Below are 25,890 nucleotides of genomic sequence, written 5' to 3'. Positions count from 1 at the left end.
AAACAGAATCAGAAGAAGAAACAGGAGAAACGGACGAAAATAGGGGTAAGTTGAGGACTTGCATGTAAATAACATTATATCTGTTTTCAACTGTGAACACTAAACAAATTGCAGCTGGTAAAAAGTCGCAGCACTTCAGCAATGGTTCAAACTCTTTTATCAGATTTAAGAACTTTCAAGGACATATTCAAAGACACCTTCCAATTTCATATCAAGCACCTATCAAAATCACATTCTAATATATGTGAAATCTCAGTTTAATATATCAATCATAATATCATAAATCATAATAACAGCTTTTTTTTTTTTTAAAGCTCAATATCTTAGCATTAAAAGCTTACAATTGGTCAAATTTTCAGGTCAACTGTAGAGACAAAATCATGACGTATATTTGCAAAAAATAAAGTATTACAAACAGTAAAGCTGTATTTAACTGCAAAAAACAATCAAGAATGATCCTTTTTGCTGCAGCAGATTTTAGTAATTCTTTAACACCTCTTTCTTTGCAACAAGTATTTATACGTGATGTTCTTTTGAATCTGCGCAAGTATGTGTCTAACCAAGCTTCACTTCATTGCATTTCACAGTTTTATTGAATTTAAAACTGCACACTAGCATAGTGCTCTATTTCTACCATATAAATGCATGACAAAAATAGTACAAGCAGCATGCTAGTATGCGATTCCAATTTTAGCCAAGGGGACGGGTCGAAGCGTACCAACCTGGAATTTGCATCAGTTTCAGAAGCATACCGACACAGTGTATTAAATCATGTCATAAGTCATTGCAATTAAGTTTCGAGTCCACTGAGTGGAAATAAGCATTGCTTAAAATGATTGTACATAACTAACAAGGTAGGAGAAATACATTTCAGAGAAATACTTCATCTGGTGTACCCTGTTAAAGCACTTTGCCCAAGATTTTGTTGTGATATAGATAAATGTGATTTCTGTGGGTTGAAGAAAGAGAATGTTGTTCACTTTTTTTTTTTTTTTAAGTTTTAAAGTTCATCTTTCTGAAAAAGATAAATTTTTCTTATTTCTGTTCAACTTTATTTTGATATGTAAGTGATGTTTTGTTAATTGATTATAATTTGATTGGTAATAAAAAACAGTTGAAGTCATGGCTGAATGCAGATATAAAGTTTTTTTTTTTCAATGGGGATACAGAGTCACAAAGCAGATAAGCAGATCCACATTTACATATTTCAGTTTCACACTTTACTCTTCATCATTTGACAATTCCACCACCAAATCTATCGATTCAATTGGGGACTAAAAAAACATGCAGTGTTATTTCCAGAGAGACCACCATACTTCTCTTATAAGTCTTGCAGGGATCCTGAAGGATTGTAGTTGTCTTTAAATGGATGATGCAGGAATTCTGCTTGACAAAATGAAAATTCTATGGGTACATTCCTGCAGGAGTCCTGTAGGTTGATCCACATACTTGTCCTAAAAGATTGCATAATGTTATATTTATTATTATTTATTATATACATGTAAGACTTCAGTATTAACATATGCTTTTTAGCAATTGAAAAAAAACTGTAAATGGCCTGAAAAAATAAGTCCAGAAGAGAATCAGGAGCTAAAGGGCTTGAACTTAAAATTGCAAAAAGGTAGTTTAAACACATGATTCTAGAACTTTTCATGTGAAAAGTCTTTTTAATATTTTGAAATTATTAACAGGTTTGAACTAAAAAGTAAAAAAAACCCTGCTAATTTTTAACATCACTCTGTCTCCTGCTTCAGCATGGCTGAATCTATTTTTTTCTGGTGACTGAGGCTGGGTCAGGTATAAAACATCAATATCTAACAATATATTTAAAAAATAAAATAATATTTTTCTAAATTGCAGTACAAACACACACACACATGTATAGTTATGCTCAATTGTACAAGCCATATAAAAAACAAATCATTAACTAGTTCACATTTCTTTGACAATAAAGTGGTACAGAAAAGTTATATTTTAATTAAAAGTATACAAGTTGTAATTACAAGTTCTAAGAGGACATGAACGCTTTTTACAAGTTGGAATCTCGTAATTACAGTAATTACGACATGACATGAATGCACCTAGACTATACAGAATATACTTTAACAGTAAAGGCCTCAGCTACAACTACTGTTTGAGGGCGGGTCAAAGTAGACATTGTTCGTGGGCAGCCAATGAACACCAGCTGGCATTATGCATGTGAGACTGGAATAGAAGGAATAGAAGTCAATAGGTTTTTTGGATGGGTTTTTGGTTAAATGCTTGAAATAAGGTCTGTGGTGAACAAGCACAAGCATTTTCACATTTTATTCTATGATATAAAATACATCAGTAATACCCTCTATCACTTAGCTTTTACTTATCCTGTAGAAGGTGATTGCTTACAAGTGGCTAAATGGGACTATACAGAGGTTGTCGGGGACATTTAACATCAAGCTGACACGTAAACTCATCTAATCACTAGTCTGCTTTCACATCCTCATGTTTATAATTGTGCTCTTGGAAACTATGCAATTTTTTATTACATTTTACCTATACACATGTACATATACATTTCCATGTATCAGAAAACAAGAACAAAAACACAAATAAACAAAAAGAAACCAATCAAAAAATGCTTCTCAGTATTTTCCATTGATATTCAATACCACCTCTTTTCTTAGTCTTCTATTAACACCTTTAATTCCACACACCACAAATTCCATCAAAAACTGTATATTTATCCCTTAAAATATAAGTTATCTTTTCTATTGACCTATTTGTGACCATTTTTGTCAACGTCCTATACTTAGTGCACAAATACTTTTCCAATTTAAAGAAACAAGCGGCTGGTTTAGTTTGTTTCTAGCCTACGTTTAGCTTTTGACTACTGCCGATTGCATTTACAATTCAAAATTCATAAAAGTTATTACTTTCCACAATAATCCAAAAGCCAATGGAAAAATCCTATTAGGTTATTGTGGAAGGAACCGGGTTGATGCTAACTCTATTGCTGATGACTCGTTTCGGAGACAGTAATTTTATTTGTCATGCACTTTGATCTTTAAATCTTTGCAGACCTTTTATATTCACAAAAAGGTATAACACACTACATTAGGGCTGGGAATCGATTCCAAAAAAAATCGATTCCGAGGCGTTGGGAATTGAGAGTCGATTCCAAAGGTTGGAATCGATTCCATTAAGGGGAAACGACTCATCTTTAAGATTTTTTTTTTTTAACACAAACCGAGGCCTGTAGCCGATTTCATTTGTCAACACAATCACGTCACCTGTAAAGAAATAAAGTTCAGACTAAATAAATGGATCCAGTCGTGACACAGAGTATGGTTTAGGGTAGGATGATTATTTCAGCATTGTGTAGGCAATCAGCGCAATGACTGACCCAATGAAATCTTTAGAATCGGTTCCTGGGCAGGGTTTGATCTTACTGGTTGTAGTTTAGGAAAAGAAGAATAAATCAAATTGACAACAACAATCAATCACACTCACGTGAAGAAGAATGCCTCCAAGGTCAACATCAGTAGTCTGGCGCTACTTTATATTAGATTCGACAAAAAAAAAAAGTTAAATGCCAACAAAGTTCAATGCCAAATTTGCGATACATTTTTTTTTTTTTTTTTTTTTTTAAGTTTATATGTGTAAAGGCCTAAAAAGTTTGTATGTGTCAAGTGTGCATGATCTGTTCCTGAACAAAAAACATTAAGATATTTTTGTTGAAATCCAATGGCTTAGTGAGGCCTGCATAGCCAGCAATGACATTTCCTCTCTCAAGATCCATAAATGTACTAAAAACATATTTAAATCAGTTCATGTGAGTACAGTGGTTCAATATTAATATTATAAAGGGACGAGAATATTTTTGGTGAGCCAAAAAAACAAAATAACGACTTATATAGTGATGGCCGATTTCAAAACACTGCTTCAGGAAGCTTCGGAGCGTTATTAATCTTTTGTACACTGTGACCCCAACCATCCCTTCTTCTTCTCTTAACAAAAGTAAACTTAAAAGAATATTAACAAATTACTTTCAGGAATAACCCCAAAAGCTCAGATTAATCTTTCCGCAAGCAATATTACAAGCGTGATACATAACCGCTGCGATCCACACTTATGAAAAATAAAGGCCCCAAAAGGGAGTTTTCAGTGATGCGAAGAAACATGTTTGGATCCCCAAAGAACTTTTCAGTCGAAAGTTCTTAAAATAACCATTTTTTCTTAATGTGCAAAACTTCTTTAAAAAATTTAAAGCAAGTGTACTTTTTTATATAGCTGTACTATGTACATCTACTGTGTAATATGTTGCGTTGACCAAAATGTTCCGTCATTAATAATGCGGGATATACTACTGTATCAAAATGGTTTCCGTCATTTTTTGACAGACAACAAATAGCCTAATGAATTTCTCGTTTGAAAGCTTCCCGTTAACGCTAGCAATTTGAATTAGAAGTGGAAAAGAGGAGAATATTGCGAGATAAACCGTGAAAAAGACGTGAGTGAGGATTTAATGGAGAAGATCAAACGATTCTTAGTGCATTCAGGTGAATTATTCATGGGATATTAAATCTGAAGACCAGACAACAGTGCGCAGTGTCTGTTGACTTTTTTTATAATTTTACAGCTGAAAAGAAAAAGGAAATAATCAGGAGGAGCAGAACACAGAAAATGACTCTTACCATAGATATTAAGGTGATCTGTCCTCTTTTTCGGACCTTAAAAAAGTGCCTGTCTGTGATTTCTAAAGAGCCTAAAAGTCCAGGATTTGGCAAGTGCTACTCTCTACGATCCTCATACTGTCTATAAATGGATATTTTCACTGCTTTAACCGTTCTCTGTAGAATCCCGCCTTCTCGCACGACACGACTGGTCGATTATGTACAATGCCTGCACGCTATTGGTCAAAGTACTTTTCATTCATTACCCTCAGTCTAATGCTGAATTTACACAGCATTCCTTCCTCCTTCACACTGGGAGCATGAGCTGTGTGGTGTTGTGATTGGGAACAGGTGCCATCTATAGTGCCCAATCGAAAATGTAAATTAAAGGTACAATATGTAATAATTTTGCAGTAAAATATCCAAAACCCACTAGGCCAGTGTTATATATTTTGTTCACTTGAGTACAATATCCCAAATGTTTCAAACTATTTGTAAATCGTGAAAATTGCAATTTTAACCAAGGCTCCGGGACGAGGAGCCACCTGTTAATTGCGTCATACCCGCGTTACCCTTGGTTTCTGGTTTTATTTTGAAGAAACCATGGAAACACCAAAGACGCTTTAAAATATTACACGTTTTAATAGACAAGGGAACAACTGTTTTGATATATTTATAGACATAAAATGAATTTTTATATAGCTCAACACGTTTAGTCATTGTTTAAATCAATTTTCTTGATTTTTTTCCCGAGTACCATGCATGCCTCACTAGCTATTTTGTCAAATAGCTAACATAGCAAATCAGATGCAGCTTTATTTTTAGTAACAGTAATACATAATTTTCTCCATCATAAGATACGTTTTAAAATTAATTGCATTCCATTTATCAACACAAGACATCCAAAATTTAATATGATATTCTAAAATCGATCAGTTTAACTTTACAGTGTCTCACAGCAGCCGCCGAGCGAACGCACAGAGTAACGTTATAACATTTTCAACACACTCAAATGTATATGATAAACAGAGCTGTGTTACCTCATACTCATGACCGGAAAAGCGGAAGCGGCACCAGCGACTGTGTCATAATAAAAGTTCCGCTGCTCGTGAGGTGTGTGTTGCTCAATCGCTCCAGCGGCCTCGTTCAGCTCCCACAACACTCGGTCCTGCTCTGCTTCATACTACAGTAACGTTAATAATCACATCCATGAACATGAGTTGTTCCCGACTCCAATCCCTATTCTTTTGCACCATCCATTAAGATGGAGACCACGTCCCAAGATTCTGCTCTAAAACTTGCCGTTATCAAGTTACGCCTTTGTTTTGAATAGGCTTCTAGCGACCTCTAGCGGACAAAATTATTACATTTTGTACCTTTAATGAAACAACTGACCCTTCGCTAAGCCACGCCCGAAAACTGCCACAGATTCTCAGATTTTGCTACCTCCCATTGAAACAGTAGATAACGTTAGCAAAATCTGACAAAATCCAAAAAATGCTACCTATCAGATTATGCTTCCAGCGTGATATTAACATGGTTTATGGCTTTATTAACATCTACACCTACCCCAACCCTAAACCTACCCTTATAATAATGCAAGTACAGTAGTGGTAGCACAATATGATAGCATTAATCGTTAGAACAAGTATAAATCGCTAGCGAAAAATGCTACTTATCAGATTGTTCACATCATTGCTTGGAAATAATGACGGTTCTTTGTTCATAATGCATATATCTGAACGTAAAATAAGATGATTAAAGGCAAGACGGAGTAGTCTGGCAAGCTAAAAATATAAGCGGGAGAATATTATCATTGTAAAGTGGTCAGGCTAATGTCTTGTGTTTATTCCACAAGACTTATGGATAAGCTGTTTGATTTATAATTATTAGGTTATTTTCACAAATTTCACTTAACCTGCTGTGGACGAACAAAGCTGTTCCTCATTTTGTGTGTTTCCCATTTGAATGGTCATCATATGAAGCGGCTGCAGCTTGCACTGGGAGCTTAGCTTCAATTATTTTCTAATCTTTTTGTGAATGTTTTATTGTGTCATGTCTTTTCTTCTTAGCAAGCAATAATGACCACTGATGACCTAATAAAAATAAAACATACTGTTTACTGAAGATTACACAGATGCAGTGCACACATTGAATCAGTCACATTTCTTTTTTCTTCTCTTTTTTCTTTCTGCGCTCGCCCACTACGATTATGGGTAGACTTTTCTTAAAGCTGAACAACCTAATAAATGGCAATTTAAACTGTTTCTGTTATTATTAAAGGGGACCTATTATGCCCCATTTTACAAGATGTAAAATAAGTCTCTGATGTCCCCAGAGTGTGTATGTGAAGTTTTAGCACAAAATACCCCACAGATAATTTTTTATAGCATGTTAAAATTGCCACTTTTAGTGGTTGAGCAAAAACAAGCCGTTTTAGTGTGGCCCCTTTAAATGCAAATGAGCTGCTGCCTAAGAGGGCGGAGCTTCAAGAGCTCATTCTCTGGTGTCAGGAGTCAGTCAGGATGCACTATAATGTCAGAAACTGCGAATTTATGCTGCATGGAGATAGAACAGGTATAGTTTAGTTTAATTACGGTTATAACATATATTGTCTTCTTGTTTTTATCCACTATATTACTACAAGCCTGTTGTACTGTCCGAATGATGGCCAAAACTTTACAGATGAGTTTTTATGATGTTTATTGTACTTAACACAAAATATGAAGCGTCAGAAAATCACTGGAAGAGCTTAATAAAACACAGTGCAAGTGTGCATTAAAATATCTATAAACTCTCTCTCTCCCTTGCATTATCATCAACATACATAGCGAAGTACACAGAAACACTCGTTACAACTAACAGTAAACAAATATATAAAGACCTTATGCTTTTTCGGGTGGTGCTTATTAAACTGGTAAACTTTATATCCGTAACGTTAAATCAACTCCGATGAACTGTAATAACGTGCTCTCACTTTTATTATTGCTGTATCCAGTGTCACTCTGGAGACTGCAAGCTGGATCACTAACAGTTTTTACTTGTATATCCTTGAGTAGCATATTTTTAGCACAGTCTCTGTTTTGTATTGTCCCATTGTATTGACATTCGTTCATTAAGCAGTCCGGTGTGAAATGATTCGCGCAGACAAACGAATTTCGGAAGAACTGAGGCAGTATTTTCTTGGAAAACCAAGTTAATCCATCTCATTTTCAGCAGCTCAGATTTAGGGAATAAATGGAGAGAGCTATGTGGATTAATCCATCCAGCTACAGAACACCTAAAATGCTTGGGAATTTTAGAAGGACATTCTCGTAAGTGCAGCAATAGTGGACTGTGTACAACTCGCTGTGAACTCACTCAGGGCGGTTCTATGTTAAAACAGCAGTGTCTGTCAACATTCGTGGGCGGGGCCTGTGGCTAATGTGACTTCACACTACCAGGGATCTGGAAGCGGCTTGTTCTGAGACACTGCTTATGATTTATGGAGATTAAAAAAAAGGAGTGGGTAGATTTTTATCATTATAGGGTGGTTGTGTACACACACTGCCAACACACATTTATAGCCAAACACCATGCAAAAGTGAATTTTCCATAATAGGTCCCCTTTAATTAAACATTCTATTATTGCTATTATCACTCTAATTAATTTACAAAATAATGTGCTTATTCATTACAGATGTTCAGTTCCGGAAAAGTGGTCAAGTTATTCTATGATGTTGCATCTCCTTACTCCTGGCTGGCATTTGAGGTGCGTAATGTTTTTTTTGGGTTTTTTTGCCATTAATATAGTTAATTGAAATCTAATCTGCTCAAAATGTTTTAATATAAGAGTTGATTTTTTGTTTTAAGGTGCTGTTCCGCTATAGAAATGTTTGGAACATCGACATTGAACTGAAACCAGCATATATACGAGGAGTCTTACATGGCTCAGGTAATGGGGAAACGACATAATCACAACTACATCGTAGTTTTTTAGATATTCCAGACAGTAAATGTAGGCTCTCTTTTATATTTAATCACTTAATTTAAAAAAGGATAAAAAAGATAAATGTGAAGCTACTGGGAGCAATAATCTAACCACTAAAGAAGAATTTGTAACATACATTTGTCAACTGTATGTGACACTTTGTATGTTTTATAGATTTATCAAATTTGTTTGTTTTCTAGGTAACCGGTCCCCTGTATTGATCCCTAATAAGCTTCTGTACATGGCCTCAGATCTGAAGCTGTTGTCTGAGTACTTTGGGGTCCCTATGTTTCAACCTCCAAACATTTATGAGAAAGGTATTCAAGCCACGTTTCTCTATGATGGCAGTCGTGACCAGATTTATAATGCACCATGCAAGCCATACTTATTTTCTTTCTCTCATAAAGAAAAAAAATTATGTTTTTTATGTTTGTTTTCACCGTTTTTATTGATTTATTTATTATTGTTTTACGGGAAAATATTTTTCCATGACATTGAAAGCCCCTACAAAGGCATTTACAGTGCTAATGCTAAATTTTGTGCAAATTTAAACTTAAGTTTTGGCACTTAACTCATCCAATTAGATTGTTTTTACACTCTTAAAAGGATATTCTCTCTTTTTTTCTCCCTTTTTCTCTTACCATCTCAGACTCTTTGAATGCAATGCGTTTTGTGACAGCTGTAGCAGAGAAGGACAAAAAGGGAGACGTGCTGATGAAGAGGGTGTCAAGAGAGCTCTGGAAAAGAATGTGGTACACTCATCAGGACATTATGCAGCCTGCCTCACTCACTGAGGTATCATATACCCAAGAACAAGAAATTAAATCAAACTAAATAAAAGAAATCACTGGTAAATGGTAATCTTTAAAGGGTTAGTTCAACCAAAAATGAAATTTCTGTGATTAATCACTCACCCTCATGTCGTCCCAAACCCGTAAGACCTTAATTTGTCTTCGGAACACAAATTAAGATATTTTTCATGAAATCCGAGGGTATCTGATCCACACATAGGCAGCAATGTCATTGCACCTTTTAAGGTCCAGAAAGGCATTAAAGTCCCAAACTTTAAGTTTTTTAGCTTTTAGTATGAATATGTTAGCCTAAGGTTATGAATAAGCTGGTGTGTTCCAAAACAATGACAAAATTCGCATTTAGGAGATATAAGCATTCAAAACAGTCTCTCACTTCTGGTAAAATGCTGCAGCACGAGCACAGGGGACACGAGAGTTCTGCAGCTCTGCAATGTAAATAGCGTAACAGTATGACAGGGGACAGACGAATTTGTTGAATAAAGTCATTATTTTTGTTTTGTTTTTGAGCACAAAAAGTATTCTTGTAGCTTCATAATATTAAGGTTGAACCACTGTAGTCATGTTGACTTTTTTTTATTTTTTTTTATCAATATCTTTAAAGGGTTAGTTCATACAAAAATGAAAATAATGTCATTAATTACTCACCCTCATGTCGTTCTACACCCTTAAGACCTTCGTTCATCTTCAGAACACAAATTAAGATATTTTTGATTAAATCCGATGGTTCAGCGAGACCTGCATAGACAGAAATTACATTTCCTCTCTCAAGATCCATAAAGTTATTAAAAACATATTTAAGTCAGTTCATGTGAGTACAGTGGTTCTATCTTAATATTATAAAGTGATGAGAATATTTTTTGTGTGACAAAAAAAACCAAAAACAACTTTTCAAGAATATCTAGTGATGGCCGATTTCAAAACACTGCTTCAGAGCGCACTTTGGTGCTCCGATCCACTGATTTGATTCATAAAGCTCCGAAGCTCCAAGATGCAGTGTTATGAAATCGGCCATCACTAGATATTGTTAAAAGGTCGTTATTTTGTTTTATTGGCGCACAAAAAATACTCAGATTCTTTATAATATTAAGGTAGAACCAATGTACTCACATGAACTGACTTAAATATGTTTTTAGTACCTTTATGGATCTTGAGAGAGGAAGTGTCATTGCTGGTGATGCAGGCCTCACTGAGCCATCGGATTTCAATATTATCAAAAATATCTTAATTTGTGTTCCAATGAAGAACAAAGGTCTTGGGTGTGTAGAACGACATGAGGGTGAGTAATTAATTACATTATTTTTATTTTTGGGTGAACAAACCCTTTAATACCTTTCTGGACCTCAAAAGGTGCAATGTCGTTGCTGCCTATGTGTAGATCAGATACCCACGGATTTCATCAAAAATATCTTAATTTGTGTTCCGAAGACAAACGAAGGTCTTGCGGGTATGGGACATCATTAGGGTGAGTACTTAATGACAGAAATTTCATTTTTGGGTGAACTGACCCTTTAAATTATTACTCTATGCAATTATACACAACATGTCATGATACATTTTAGCACCAAAGATATATCTATCTAGCGAAGACAATAAAACAAACTATTGTCTGGTAAATTATAGTGTTCTCCAATATTTTTCTGATTTGCACAGGTGGGATTAAAGGCAGGTCTCTTAGCCAGTGAGGTGGAGCAAATTCTGACCCTCGCTGAATCTCAGCCAATCAAAGACAAGCTGAAGAGTGTCACACAGGAAGCCCTGGAGAATAAGGTCAGTGCTTGTACTTGCATCTCTGCACCTTTTGTTTTTCCCACCAAAATGTCTTTGTTGTTAAAATATAATAAAACATCCTTACACAGTTTCTCCCCATTTTTGCAGTGCTTTGGTCTTCCATTCATTGTGTGTCATGTGAATGGAAAGGCTGAGGTCTTCTTTGGTTCAGATAGATTTGAGCTCATGGCTTATTTCATTGGTAACTATAAGGAATGTAGATGGTTAACTGATTAACTGATTAACCATCAACTTGTTGGACTAAGACATCGTTTTTTTTAACATTTTAATAACATTTATGTTTTCCTTTTTAAATTTAGAAAGGCTCTACTGTCATGATAAAAATAATAAACAATACAATTATTTAAAAAGCTGTTATCTCTCGCAAGATGAGTGAAGTATGGTGTGTTATTCATGCTTTGATTGGTGATATTTTATGCCTATATCACTTTCCAGTTATAGTCTATGTGTAGCACTACAATGACCTGAACAAACTGACTGCAGATTAAATGGTAAAAAACAGTTTATTGAATAACGTATGAGTTAAGTTATTATAAAATTGGCATGTCATGTTTGTTTGATCACACAGGTTTTATCATGTGTTTGCGTCTTGTTGGTTAACGGATTTTAACCAGTTAAATATGCTAATCGGTTGCTAATGCTACTAATGGTGATAATCAAAGGATTTGCCAAAATGTGCATTCATGGAAAAAAAAATTATATTATATTTGTCTTGTATTTTTATATTTACCGTACAATTTTCTTGATGATTTACTGTGCCGTATCATGTTTTAAACAATAAACTCCTAACTAGCCATAGGTAATATACTGTTCATTGTCCAATCATTCTCTTTCTTTTGTCCTCCAGGGGAGAAGTGGATGGGGCCTTACCCCGCCAAACCCACAACCACAATGTGATCACTACTTCTCCATACTCTGTATATTTCAACAAGTTCTAAATAAAATTTTGGTGGTGCAAATTCACATGGTTTTAGTTCAACAGCATACACACACGCACACACACACACACACACACACACACACACTCAAACAGATTAGAAGAATATGTCAGAGAGACAGAAATAGTAAAGGAAGTTATTAAAGTCTAAATTATATAATTATATATTTAATAATAAAAATTTCCCAGCACCTGACACCAATCACTAGCCATCAAGAGCACACACTTCACATTCAGTGATCCTACAACAAGGACTACAGACTATTGTTCAGAGATTTTCTACCTGCTCCATGTCTCCATTTCTCCAGCGATCCCTCTCTACTCCAGTAAGCCTCTACTCTAACCAGTATACTCACCTGTCTGAACATCCCAGGAAGTGTGTGCTCTCCACATTCACCATCCACTTTGCCTCCTGCAACACAGTAAAGACTTCTATTATTATCCAGTCATTCTCCCCAACCTGCTAAATACCTGTGTGCTCATATTATAACTATGCAATAAACCTGTTTTTTCCCCCACTGTCTATCTGCCATTGAGTCTGGTAATTCAGTGAAATCAAGTAAAGTGGGCTGTTTAAGCTCAATGGGTTTACACTTTCAGAGTATAACAATGGTCTTAAACACTTTCTTTAAGTGATAAAATAGTTTTGGCTGATGCAATATAACTCTGGTGATTGTGGCCACACCTCAAAGGAACGACTCCCTCAGTGGAAAGTAGAAAACCTTTTGACAAAAGATTCTAAATTATAAGGTTGCTCACAAAATGTAAACAAATATTGTGACAGTTCCTGTTTTGTTTGTTACTACAGTTAACAGGGAATAAAATGCAAAGAGTAACATTTTTAAAATGTTAGTTTTACAATATGGTTACATTTGTGGGTTACAAGTGGAACCAACAATATGGTTCCTCTTATTCCGTTTTTTATAGCCTATTTGTTGTTGCATATGTTATAGTCACATTTTAAAAATGTTTTATTTTAGATATTCAGATTTCATCAAATTTAATGCCAATACATGTTCAATCCATTTTTTTAAAATTTTATACATGAATTGAGTGAATTTTATTCAGCCTAGAGGCTATATGTTTTGGGGGTTGTTAAAGGTGCCCTAGAACTTCTTTTTAAAAGATGTAATATAAGTCTAAGGTGTCCCCTGAATGTATCTGTGAAGTTTCAGCTCAAATTTTTAATTCATTTTTTTAACTGCCTATTTTGGGGCATCATTAACTATGCACCGATATATAGGTTGCGGCCCCTTTAATTCTCGTTCTCCCCCTCCCCCGGAGCTCGCGCTTGCCTTGAACAGCATAAACACAGTTCACACAGCTAATATAACCCTCAAAATGGATCTTTACAAGATGTTCATCATGCATGCTGCTTGCATACATCGGATCATGTAAGTATAGTATTTATTTGGATGTATTACATTTGATTCTGAATGAGTTTGAGGCTATGCTGCGTGGCTAAAGCTAACATTACACACTGTAGGAGAGATTTATAAAGAATGAAGTTGTGTTTATGCATTATACAGACTGCAAGTGTTTAAAAATGAAAATAGCGACGGCTCTTGTCTCCGTGAATACTGTAATAAACGATGGTAACTTTAACCACATTTAACAGTACATTAACAACATGCTAACGAAACATTTAGAAAGACAATTCACAAATATCACTAAAAATATCATGTTATCATGGATCATGTCAGTTATTATTGCTCCATCTGCCATTTTCGCTATTGTACTTGCTTGCTTACCTAGTCTGATGATTCAGTTGTGCACATCCAGACGTTCTGCCCTTGTCTAATGGCTTGATCATGGGCTGGCATATGCAAATATTGGGGGCGTACACCCCGACTGTTATGTAACAGTCGGTGTTATGTTGAGATTCGCTTGTTCTTCAGAGGTCTTTTAAACAAATGAGATTTATATAAGAAGGAGGAAACAATGATGTTTGAAACTCAGTGTATGTCTTTTCCATGTACTGAACTCTTGTTATTCAACTATGCCAATATAAATTCAATATTTAATTCTAGGGCACCTTTAAATATGTTGTTGAATATGTTTGTTTGATAATGTGTCAATAAACCATGTGTCCATAATTTTTATTGCTCGATTGTATAGAGAGCCAATACGTTTGGTTGCAGTAGGAGCAGCCTGTGCCCATGCTGTCACGCAGTACGAGATATGAGAAAAAACCATAACATGCATGTACAGCAGGGCTGCCTGGTTTGGAATGTAATTTCTGATTAGTTTAAAACAATTAAGAGTACTTTGTATTGTTTTTGAGATTTTCTTTATATGTTTATCAAATTTAAGTTGAGAATCTAGGACCAATCCAAGATATTTAAATTCTGTAACAGAGTGAATTTTTTCATTTTGTATTGAAATTTCTTTTTAAATCATGTTTCCTAATAGAAAAACACATGGAGACTGTTTTTGACAAATTTAGAACTAACTGATTTTGGATGAGCCACTGTTGGATGTGAGACATACAGTCGGACAGTGCCTCTGCAGCCTGCTCAGGTGACTTAGCGGGGATATAAAGAACTGCATCATCCGCGTAGAGCTGACAACTGGCCCCTGAGCAGTGCAGAGGTAAGTCATTTATAAATAGACTAAACAGCAAAGATCTAAGTATAGAGCCTTGCGGAATGCCCATTTTGATGTTTGTGAGTGCAGACTGTCATGCTGGAAGATCCAACCACGGCACAGTTTGAGCTTTCTGACAGGGGCAGGTGTTGAGTTAATATCTGCTGGTACTTGATGGATTTTATGATACAGTGAATCCTACCAAGTTGTCCAGGGTCTTTGGAACTAAATTAGCCCCACAGCATTAAAGATCCACCACCATACTTCACAGTGAGGATGAGGTACTTTTCTACATGGCTATGTCTGTTTATCCCAAACAGTGTTTTATCCAAAAAGCTTTATTTTGGTCTTATCTGACCATAAAACTCAAAAGTTCAAGTAACACCTACCAAACTAGGTGCATGAGATTGCTGTTTGATGTCATTGAAGGCTTTTTTTATTGTAAAAATACAATTTTGGTTATATAGGTGATGTCTGATCATTGTTTTAGAGACTTTCTGACCCCAAGACCCAACAAGTATCTGCAATTGTTTTTAATTACTGCAATTATTGCCCAGATAGTGGAAATGAGTATTCCAACAATTAAACTATTATCTTATAGCCATTTCATGATTTGTGCAGCTCAACAACCAATTCTCACGTCTTTCCCATAGTGATCTTCTTCATATTTAGAGCCCAGTGAAACAGAAAGCCGTGACTTATCACTTATTTGTTCCTGATCACCAAATTGAACTTAAAAACATATGAATGGGAATGGGAATACGTCAGTTAGATTTTTACCCATTTGAATTTGTATACTGGAATACATATATTTCAGGGAAAAAAATAGTTTTATGATAATAATTTTTATCTTTCAACTATTTGACTTTAAAGGTTAGATTTTTGTAATATTTTTGAATGAAAGACTAAGAGGAGAAATTGCTAAAACAAATTTCCACAGTCAGTTTTTTGCTCATATTTATCAAGGTTGCCAATATTTGTGGAGCCCACTGTACATGAAACACCTGCAAACACATGAAGTATTTACTAATGTGGATACTAATGAAAGCTCAAAGAAACACTTACAAAATGCTCATGCACACATACAAACTCCACACACACCAATTCTAATACATAAGACTCTTTAATGTTTATGTATCTGCATTTCAATGTGAACTGATGGGTCATTAATGAACAATTCTTTCAGTTTCGACATCTTTAATATGACTCAGGAATAACGAGAATAGTGAGTGATTAATTCATTTTGTTGTGGCCGCATATGTGCAACATCCTTTCATTCATTTTGTTCAAAACGATGGCCATTCGGAAGTTATCACTATGCTTATCACTCCGAAGGGCAGAGCCCTTAAAGTGCGAGGGAGCAATTGTGGTTGCAAATATTCATTTTTATAGTTTTTTAAAAATACATATTGGTCTTATTTGAAATTGCCCTGCTTAAATATGAGTTATTAGGCAGGTCTTAAGCTAGGTTTCATTTATTTATTACAATTTATTAGGCTACTTTGTGAATATATGTCATGGTTCTTGAATCTGCTAAAGAGTTATAAACTTTATCTGTATGATGGGGAAAATCACATTAATCTAACCCAGTCCTAAACTGTTTATGGATATATTATATATATATATATATATATATATATATATATATATATATATATATATATATATATATATATATACGCCTATACATATCAGAAAATAGAAGCTGAGAAAATCCCATATTATTGACTTGACTATTGAACTGATTTTGGAAATATTGTAGTTTTTCGTCATGATGCTTTCCCTTGCTTTATGATTTATGACCTTGTTTATAATGTGTCATTATTGAATAAAAAAAGAAATTAAAAAAAGAAATTAACTAGGCCATCTGGACCAGTCTATGATCTGGACTGGTCTTCTATGAGCCTGATAAAAATGAACAAACGAGTGTTGTGCTGCTTGTGCACGAGTGGCCAAGACAAAATGAACGAATCACTCTCATAAAAAAAGATTCATTCAAAATGCAAGAATCGTTCATGAAAAACTAATTTACAGTAAAATGTCTTCTGTTTACACGTACACTCACCTGAAATCAATTGCTTGCGAACGAGGCTACTGTATATTAAAAAATTACATGTATTACACTGTTAAAAGTGTGTGGAGTTTGTACATATGCATGAGTGCATTTCATAAGTATAGACTACTGCATGTAGACAGCCCACGTAAAGAGTTTGCATGCTTAGGCGTTTTAAGGTATACTACGCAATATAATAGATGTAGGGCCTATCGTTTTGCAAGAGTAACTTTAGAAGTAGATTATCATTCTGCATTTCACATTGCTTTCTGTAAGCATTTCATGTGTTTGAGTTTTCAGTAGTAGCCTACACACACGCACACACACACACACATATCATATGTAAGCTGCGCAAGGGTTTAAGTTTCACATCAGGTCTTGCGTGCTTTTCGCTTTTACTTGCTGCACGAGTATAAAATGTCCTCTCGCAAGACTAGTAAAGAACGGAATGTTATGCTGTTATTTGGCAGTAGGCAGTAGGCTTAATCCAGGCCTATACTTTCCAGTCGTAGTAATGACCTGGAAATGGATTAAATCATGGACGACTGACAGGATCGAGTTCGGAGAAACAGGTGTTGCGTTTATTAATACATAGCATTGAGGAACACATCGATCCATCCACATATTCTCCTCACCACTTGTTCTATGTTGGGTCGTGGGGATGCTGGAGCCCATCCCAGCATCTCGGTCCAAAGACACGACGAAAACCACACCATGGACAGGTGGTCAGTCCATCACAAGAACAGAGTGTCCTAGACAGACACGCGATAAAACACCATCGAGGACACTGTGTAATTCGCACCCTGTACACAAATAATATCTGAACTCAGACCAACGGGAAATTTTGTGTCATCATTTCACCAGCCCTGCATGTCTTTTGTCTTTCAGGGGAAAAGTGGATGGGGCCTCACCCCACCAAGCCTACAGCCACAGTGTAACAACTACTTCTCCATATACTCTGTATATTCACTAACTCCTGAATAAAAGTGGTAAAAATTGATTGTTTTTAAGTCATAGTTAAAGCCATCAGCTGTCATATACTGAATGCAATGGTTGAACAAACCTTTTTTGTTCCAAATCATAAACACTGAGTGAAAGGTAAACCTGCAGGTCCTCTTTAACTCTGTTTAATGCACACTGATTGAGTCTGGATGTCTGACTCTCCTAGAGAAACTCGAGGAGCTGGATAATCAGGTTTCAGTTTGGTCTGATGCAGGAAGAAGAAAATGCCACATATGCTTTAAATGATAGATGATTAGGTTAATATAAAAAATAGAGGGCAGGTCTGAGCATTTAATCATTAGATATGTGTATATTCACAGGGTTTGACAGCTGAAAATGATACACTGTTAAATGTATTAAGGGCTTGGCATACCCGTTGATGGGTAAATAATGTTTTTAGCAACCCTATACAGTAAAGGGGGGTGTTAACAACAACAGCAAATGACGGCGCACAGGTGAGGAGGGTGGAGCCAAGTAACCAACAAAGGTGTGACCTAGACAAACACAAGCAGACTTAGAGTACACCGTAAGGAAATTCTCTAGAAACGAGGAAGGGGATGAATAAGAGCGACCGATGACACTGCATAACATTGGGAATACAGCGGTGATGTATTCAACAATGGGATATGATTTTCATCATGGAGAGCTATCTGATCTGAGAACAATCTGAAACTGAATATTACGGAGTAAGACCACCTACAACCACAGTGTCCAGCAGGTAGGCCAGTAGAGACCTGCAGACAAAATGACCACATAGTTTATGGCTTAGAAAGACGTGATTTAGTGTTTGTGTTTACAAGGCAAGCATATGTGTCGTAGTAGCTGTCAGGTGAGTTGATAATGAATTTATTGCAAATTGGTTTGTATTATAAAGTGCACAGAACAAATTTGATGATGTCAAAACATTCCTCAATTATGTAAAAGAAGGACAAAAGGCACTATAGAGAGCATTTCATTACCTTTTAAAAATTTTTAAATGTTTAAACTTTTCTATTATAATATATATATATATATTGTGTCATTATATTAATTTATTCACGTGATGGCAAAGCTGAATTTTCAGCAGCCATTAATCCACATGATCACATGATCCTTCAGAAATCATTCTAATATGCTGGTGTTCAAGGAACATTTCTTATTATTATCATTGTTGAAAACAGTTGTGCTGCTTAATATCTTTGTGGAAACTGATACATTTTTTTCAGTATTCTTTAATGAATATAAAGCTGAATAGAACAGGATTTATTTGGATTAAAAATCTAACATTCTAAATGTCTTTAATGTCACTTTTGATCAATTGAATGCATCCTTGATGTATAAAAGTACCTTTTTAAACACTATTTAAAATACACTTTTTAAATACACTTATTGAGTAAAGATATTCATGTACAATATATCTCATTTGCTTTTGTGAGTTTCTAAATGTATATGACGTGTCGTTGTGTAGTCTTTGTTAATGAAAAATGCAGACAAACAGGTTGAGCATCATAATCCAAATAAAAGGCTTTTCCGTGTATGTGTCAGAGATGGAGCTAAAACAGTGGCCTTTAACTTTACAGTCTGAAAACACAATTAGTAACACTCATAGGCCTAGAAAGAACACATTTACTTTTTAGCGCATCACATATGACAATTACAACTATGAGCACACATAAACTATGGCAAATACTGTTGTGCTGACATGTAGAAAAAAATAGATAGGGTGTGTTCATTGTTTGTTCACAAATGAGGTCCTCTCATATTGCACTCAGAGCTCAAGTGTGTAGCGTAGAGTGTTTGAAAATATACTTAAAAGATACCATCATCATATATTTATGACATATATTTTACTTACGTTCAGTGAAATTTACACGTGAGACAGTATTTATTCCTCATTCTCTTTGTGGTTATTCCAGGGAAAAAAAACAACTTCTCTTTTTTCATGGAATGAACACTGATGATGAGAAAGATGCGTCTCAACTGCCCAAAGCCTTTTTATGCTGATTAGAAAGACCCAGATCATGTTACACTGACCCAGAATTCAGCATACTATTTCATACTGTCATTATAAGAGATCCTAAGGAGGTTTTAATTTTTTAAATTGTAAAACCCACAGCATATTGTTTCAATGTTCTCTGCATTTGGAAATCAACCTGCAACACAGCATTATTTTGGTGAACAAGTAAGTAGCTAATTAAACTCTCCAACCTTTTAAATCCACATTCTGTCTCTGCACAGGATGGCGGCCTCTACCAGTTCTGCATATTCAGAATGTAAAACTGGAGATACATTCTGTGGTGAGTAGACCATGTCTGTCAGATAAAACAAAGGCATCATCACCATTAGATAACTATGTCACTAAAGTTGTAAGCCGCAATTTCAAACATCTCACTCATATTCCTTTCCAACATGTGATCTGCTCCCTCAGAGATCCGTGTGTATGAACAAGAAGTGATAATCGTACCGGTGCTGTTTTTGCTGGCTTTCTTGGTCACGCTGGTGCTTCTGCTGCTGCTGAGGTTCTGTCCTGAGAAGGTGAATCGCCTGCAGCCTGGCTCCAGTCGAACAAACAAGACTAGGAGAAATTTGCAAGGCATTGACGGTGAGTGTCTGCTATAAGAAGCAACATGCCAAGGTTTCTGTGTTTGCAGCTGGTTAAACTGTATATATATATATTTATACATACATACACATATACACTGCCTGGCCAATTTGGATTTAAATAGGCAAGTACTTTAGAGTCTATGACTGGATTATTATTGCTGTGATTATTATGTTTTATACAAAAACTGATGCACCCTTAGTGGAAATAACATCACAACATTTCCATCAAGAGGTGCATCAATTTTTCATAAAGCTCTTTTATTGACAATGCAAGAGTCGAGCACTCTGTAAAGTTTTCTCCAGCACATCCCAAAGACTTCCAATGAATTTAAAGTCTGGACTCAGAGGTGCAAATTCATGTGTAAAAATTATTCTTCCTGCTCCCTCCTAACCATTCTTTCACAATTCGAGCCTGATCAATCTTGGCATTGTCATCGTGGAATATGGCCATGATGTTTCTCCCTACATGGTTGTTTAAGAAATGAAAAGCTATACACTCCATCAGTTAGGGTTAAAAGAACTGTTATAATCACAGCAATAATGACCCAGTCATAGACTCCTAAGTATTTGCCTATTTAAATATAAACAGCAACCTTTTTTTGGGGGGCCAGGCAGCATATATATATATATATATATATACACACTTCATTTGCTCTCTGAGGTTTTGGCAATTGTATATAGTTTTTATTGTTTTCTATTACATGTAGAAATATGTATGCTACTGTTACATGTGTTGCATAACAAAATTGGATGTTTACATATCACAATTTAATAAAAAGTTGATCACAAAAAGAATATATTTCTTAATAACATAAAATATTATGTCTGTACATAATAAAGGAATTAAATGTAACTGCTGCATGCAAACTACTGTGCTTATGTGTCGTAGCAAGGGCGTAGGAAAATATTTGATGCTGCATTTCAGCACACCTCTTTTCTACACAGTGAGACTGTTTGCACAAAATGGCATGGTTTTGATACTTAATATGTTAATTTATGTAAACATACATGACATATGATGAATAATATATTTTAAGAATCCTATTCTGCTTTTTTCATACTTTTGAGTCATCACATCCCACCTAAACGATCCCTCTCACCCTCTATCTATTTTTTTTTTGCATAGCTCCTCTGGGTCTAAATGCTCTGGAAGGTGAGCCAATAGCATTGGACACTACATCTTACATGACGTTCAACCCCACATCACAAGTTCGAGACTCCTATAGGCATGACCATGCCTCATTAAATGCACACAATGTGGACTTTATCGATGGCGGAGGCTCTTTTGGGGCTGGAGCTTCAGCCTTCTCAAAGCCCAGGGAACTTCCACGTCAGCGACTGCCGGAGAACTTCAAAGGGGTGTCTCCTCTCCCAGCGTCATACTCTCTGAAGTCAGACAGCTCCGTCTCACTTTATAGGGCTCGTATGGAAAACAGAAATGTGGTGCTGCGTGTACTTAAAGGTGCCAAAGTGGTTTATGACATTATCATAATGTCTGATATCTTGAATTCCAGTTTCACTTTCCTTTTTTTTGTTCTCATACAGATTCAGCCAGTAACAAGGAAAATCAGTCATTCTTGGGCTTTGCGGCCTTCCTTTCCCAGTTAGGGCCTCATCCCTTCTTACCGGAGCTTCTGGGAGTAATATCCCTCCGGGCCCCTCTCATTACTGTTATTGAAGAGATGGAGAACAGAGATCTGCTCGGATTCCTGTGGAGGTGTAGACAGGTGAGAGGTTGGACTTGGATGTTTTATAGCAGTGGTTCTCAATTGGTATGTAACAGCTTTAGGCCACAGGTAGCATCATTGACAACAGGGGGAAAAAAATCCAGATTCAGAAAATGCAGATTAGCAAAAAATAATATAGAATATAAAATAATATCAAATAAATTGATAAGGAACCCCGCAGATGACATGTAAGGGGGTAAAAAATGGTAAAACCAAATAAAAAAATTAACTAAATTGGTACGGAGCCCTGCACATGACATGTGGGGGTGGGACATATAAATAATTACTTGTTAACTCATTTTAGTTCAAATGTAAGTTTTTTAGCTTTTAGTATGAATATGTTAGCCTTAAAGGGATAGTTCACCCAAAAATGAAAATTTGATGTTTATCTGTTTACCCCCAGCGCATCCAAGATGTAGGTGTCTTTGTTTCTTCAGTAGAACACAAATGATGATTTTTAACTGCAACCGCTGCCGTCTGTCAGTGGTATAATGCAAGTCAGCGGGAACTTGGACTATAAGAGTAAATAAAACACGACAGACAAATCCAAATTAAACCCTGCAGCTCATGACGACACATTGATGTCCTAAGACACAAAACGATGCTCTGGGGGTAAGCAGATAAACATCAAATTTTCATTTTTGGGTGAACTATCCCTTTAAGGTTATGAATAAGCTGGTGTGTTCCAAAACAATGACAAAATTTGCATTTAGAAGATTAGAAAACTTACAGTCTCTCATTTCCGCTAAAATGGATCACAGATTTTCATGACATCACATCGCACTTCAGCTTCTCATCAAATCTTCTGTCTAATCAAATGCTCTCTAGAATTTTAAGTCCCGCCCACTCCTACACTATAAACAGACGCTGAAGCTGTGGCTGAAATCAGTCATTTGTTCACACATTTACTAGTTTCTACATGGTGAATGGCACATAACGCACTATTATAGAGAATAGGGAACGATTCAGACAGTGTAAATATGCTTTCCATTGACGCGAATGAAGTCCGTTTTCGCATTAGTGTTACATGAACTGCTGCACCGCGAGCACAGTCTGCTCTGGTCCAGAGACACGAGAGCACAAAGTGGATCATATCCGCGGACTGCGAGTTGGCTCAGACCACAAAAGGTATCAGACCCATTTGAATTCTGCACAGAATGCTGTATTTTATAGTGATATAGAGGGCATTAAGAGAAATGGTTCGAGATTAGAAGGAAACGGAGGTTTTACAGAGTTTAACGACTCTGGCCGAGCTGTGGTATAAACGAAACGCTATTGGCTATTTAAAAAAAATGGGTGGAGCTGTTCGATATGTCCTGCCCTGTCTTCCTGTTTCAGCTGAAATTATGTCAACACACTGAATAATGCTGAGCGGTTCCAAGACACTTCAGTGGGCCTTTAAATTTCATTAATATATTGAGGGAACAAATTGATAATCTGGGAATAATTATTTTATGGCCACAATATATATCTTTTTCTGTGTGGAGCACTGTAAATTGGTTTAACGACTTTTAAGTTTTGCTTTCTTTTATTTTTTAATTTTTAAAATGCTTTAAATGTTTTAAAATGCTTCCTGTATGTTGACCTCAAAGGTTTGCCATCTAAATAAACTTCATGGCATTTTGGTGCAAATTCATTTGGTTTGTTTCATGTGTTGACATGTTTTGGCTGTTGTTTATGCTTGATAGCAATGTAAAATATGGGTCTTGAAGCAAAACAAGTTGAGAACCACTGCTTTATAGTGTTTGACAGGTCTGCTGCTATATAGGAACAGTGACTAATCAATCGATTACAAATAAGGTGTTTGAAAAAAAAATAGAAGTAATTTTTCTTCTGTGTAAATACATCTTCTCAAACCAGTGTTATTTTAGTATCATTCATTTACTACTATAGTTTCTTAGAATTTATTTTATTTTCAGTAATCATTTTATGATTTTAGTTTTAGTTAATGATAATAACCCTGTCTCAAACAGGATAATGTTGGACCAGACGGCATGTATCAAATGACAGAGAAAAAGATCTTCACCATGGCCTCACATGTATCCTCTGCACTGGTGAGTACAATGTTGTTATCACCACTATCTCAGGGACAGATCCAAACATTTAGGCATTTGAATTAACAATATAATCCCTGGCAAATCAAAAACCTTTCTTTCTTCTTTCTCTGTAGGACTTTCTCCATAGCAAAGATCTTCTCCATTGCAACATCAAGGCTCGTAGCGTATTGGTCAGCAGGATGTGCACTGCAAAACTCTGGGGTTTGGGTGATTTGTATGCGAGGACGTCAGAAAGTGCTAATCACAGTGAAGATCCTGGAAGAAAAAAGTGGCAGGCTCCTGAGCTTTTGGCCAAGAGACCTGTCACTCCAAAAAGTGATGTGTAAGTAAAAAGTACAATACATGTTCTGAGGAAAAGCAACTTTCAAGATGTTTTAACTTCAAATCTCTGTATTTCTTGCTCTTTTTTTACAGTTGGTCATTTGGGCTGCTGCTGTATGAAATGGTAACTCTTGGTGAGTGTGCTGTCTGGTTCTTTTAAGCCAACTGTCTCTTACTTACAGAATGATTAACAAATCACAAATTTTTGTCTATAATATTTTTTACATTCTTTCCATACTTTCAGGTGAGGTCCCTTTTGCTGAAATCCCTGCAAAGGAACTTCTACAGTATCATCAAAGAGCCAAAACACTGAAGAAACCAAACAACTGCTCCAACTCACTGTAAATGCACCTTTAGAACCATTTGTTTTGTAAAATTACTGTATTTTTTTTAAATTTATTTATTGTATTTTAATTTACTGTTCATACAGTGCTTGTCTGGTACATTCAAAATATCAATTTGCTACTGTTTTTCTCCAGTTACTCAATTATCAAAGCCTGCTGTCAGTGGAAGGAGCAAGACCGCCCCTCATTGGCTGAAGTCAGGCATAAACTCCAATCTGGAGAGAAGAGTGCCAATGACAGCAGTATTCTCCGTGTGCCTGAGCCAATCAATATTGAACAGTATCTGAAGGAGGCGGGATATGGAGAATCCAACAACTACACAGTTTTCTGAATTCATACAAATACATCACATCTATATGAAAACCCTATTTTGTTTGTGGTGTACACTATACATCTCCAGTGATTTCTAAAGAGTGAATTGACTGTCGACCAGCCATACTAACGTTAACAAGTATTCAATGTTCATTTTAAAGAATTCTTACAAATATAAGCCTACTTTCTTTAATGTTGCCAAATTCTCAGATTTTATTTGTTATCAAATGACTCTTTTATTGTATAAGATATTTGAACCTGTTGATGCTGTGGAAAGCTAGAATGTAAAGCAATGAACTGAGAAGATTCAACATTATTTGACTGATCTGATCAAGTAAAATTGAGATCCACTTTTTTTCAGGACAGTCCAGAGCCAGTTTAATGATGTAGCCTTGTCCATTTGCACATTTACTCTATCATAATAAATAACAGTTCTGGAATTTACTGGAAAATAACTTGTTCGACTCTTGGATATTTTTAGAGCACCACCACATGAGCAAGATTGTTCCGAATAACAGTCATGCAGCATGCTTATATTCAAACCAACATTAGGAGTGTGATATGGCTTTTATAGAACAGTTCAATAAATAAAAGTTAAATATTGAGTAACTTACTTTCAGATTCAATGCTGCCAACGAAAATACTTCAAAACGAAGCCAAGGAGTAATCGAAGCGTGTCCAACAGAAAGGAGTTGCTGAATGAATCAGTTATTTTGAACGAATCGGTTGAGTGAATGATCAATTTG

General features: G+C 35.8%; 2 protein-coding genes and 1 long non-coding RNA gene across 8 annotated transcripts; 2 read left to right on the top strand and 1 right to left on the bottom strand.

Moving 5' to 3' along the window:
* Positions 1-141: 141 nt before the first annotated feature.
* LOC125242979 lies at positions 142-25,890 on the bottom strand. The gene is made up of 6 exons (XR_007178959.1): positions 25,759-25,890; positions 20,244-20,354; positions 19,988-20,091; positions 12,516-12,571; positions 9,264-9,359; positions 142-2,205 (listed from the first exon to the last, which is right to left on the bottom strand). It is a non-coding gene; the product is annotated as an uncharacterized LOC125242979 (long non-coding RNA).
* On the top strand, positions 7,554-12,984 carry LOC125242977 (glutathione S-transferase kappa 1-like). Of its 2 annotated transcripts, XM_048152128.1 has the most exons (7): positions 7,556-8,403; positions 8,505-8,586; positions 8,823-8,939; positions 9,272-9,417; positions 11,085-11,201; positions 11,310-11,403; positions 12,070-12,185. In XM_048152128.1, the coding sequence occupies exons 1-7, from the start codon at positions 8,332-8,334 to the stop codon at positions 12,117-12,119; spliced, it is 678 nt and encodes a 225-aa protein (XP_048008085.1). In that variant the 5' UTR covers positions 7,556-8,331; the 3' UTR covers positions 12,120-12,185. The 2 variants fall into 2 exon arrangements, with proteins under 2 accessions (XP_048008084.1, XP_048008085.1); XM_048152127.1 differs by lacking the exon at positions 11,310-11,403 and having other exon boundaries at positions 7,554-8,403; positions 12,070-12,984.
* Positions 14,665-25,599, top strand: styk1b (serine/threonine/tyrosine kinase 1b). Of its 5 annotated transcripts, XM_048152124.1 has the most exons (11): positions 14,843-15,026; positions 17,687-17,787; positions 20,018-20,076; positions 20,208-20,381; positions 21,510-21,845; positions 21,929-22,110; positions 24,084-24,164; positions 24,281-24,489; positions 24,582-24,622; positions 24,733-24,829; positions 24,968-25,599. In XM_048152124.1, exons 3-11 carry the CDS (start codon positions 20,019-20,021, stop codon positions 25,161-25,163), a joined length of 1,374 nt encoding a protein of 457 aa, XP_048008081.1. In that variant the 5' UTR covers positions 14,843-15,026; positions 17,687-17,787; position 20,018; the 3' UTR covers positions 25,164-25,599. The 5 variants fall into 5 exon arrangements, with proteins under 5 accessions (XP_048008083.1, XP_048008078.1, XP_048008081.1 ...); XM_048152126.1 differs by lacking the exons at positions 14,843-15,026; positions 17,687-17,787 and adding an exon at positions 14,665-14,751; XM_048152121.1 differs by lacking the exon at positions 17,687-17,787 and having other exon boundaries at positions 14,840-15,026.

Source organism: Megalobrama amblycephala, linkage group LG13, assembly GCF_018812025.1.
Source record: "Megalobrama amblycephala isolate DHTTF-2021 linkage group LG13, ASM1881202v1, whole genome shotgun sequence".
In the NCBI taxonomy this organism is placed as follows: Eukaryota; Metazoa; Chordata; class Actinopteri; order Cypriniformes; family Xenocyprididae; genus Megalobrama; species Megalobrama amblycephala.
This window is presented reverse-complemented; position numbering and strand designations above follow the sequence as displayed.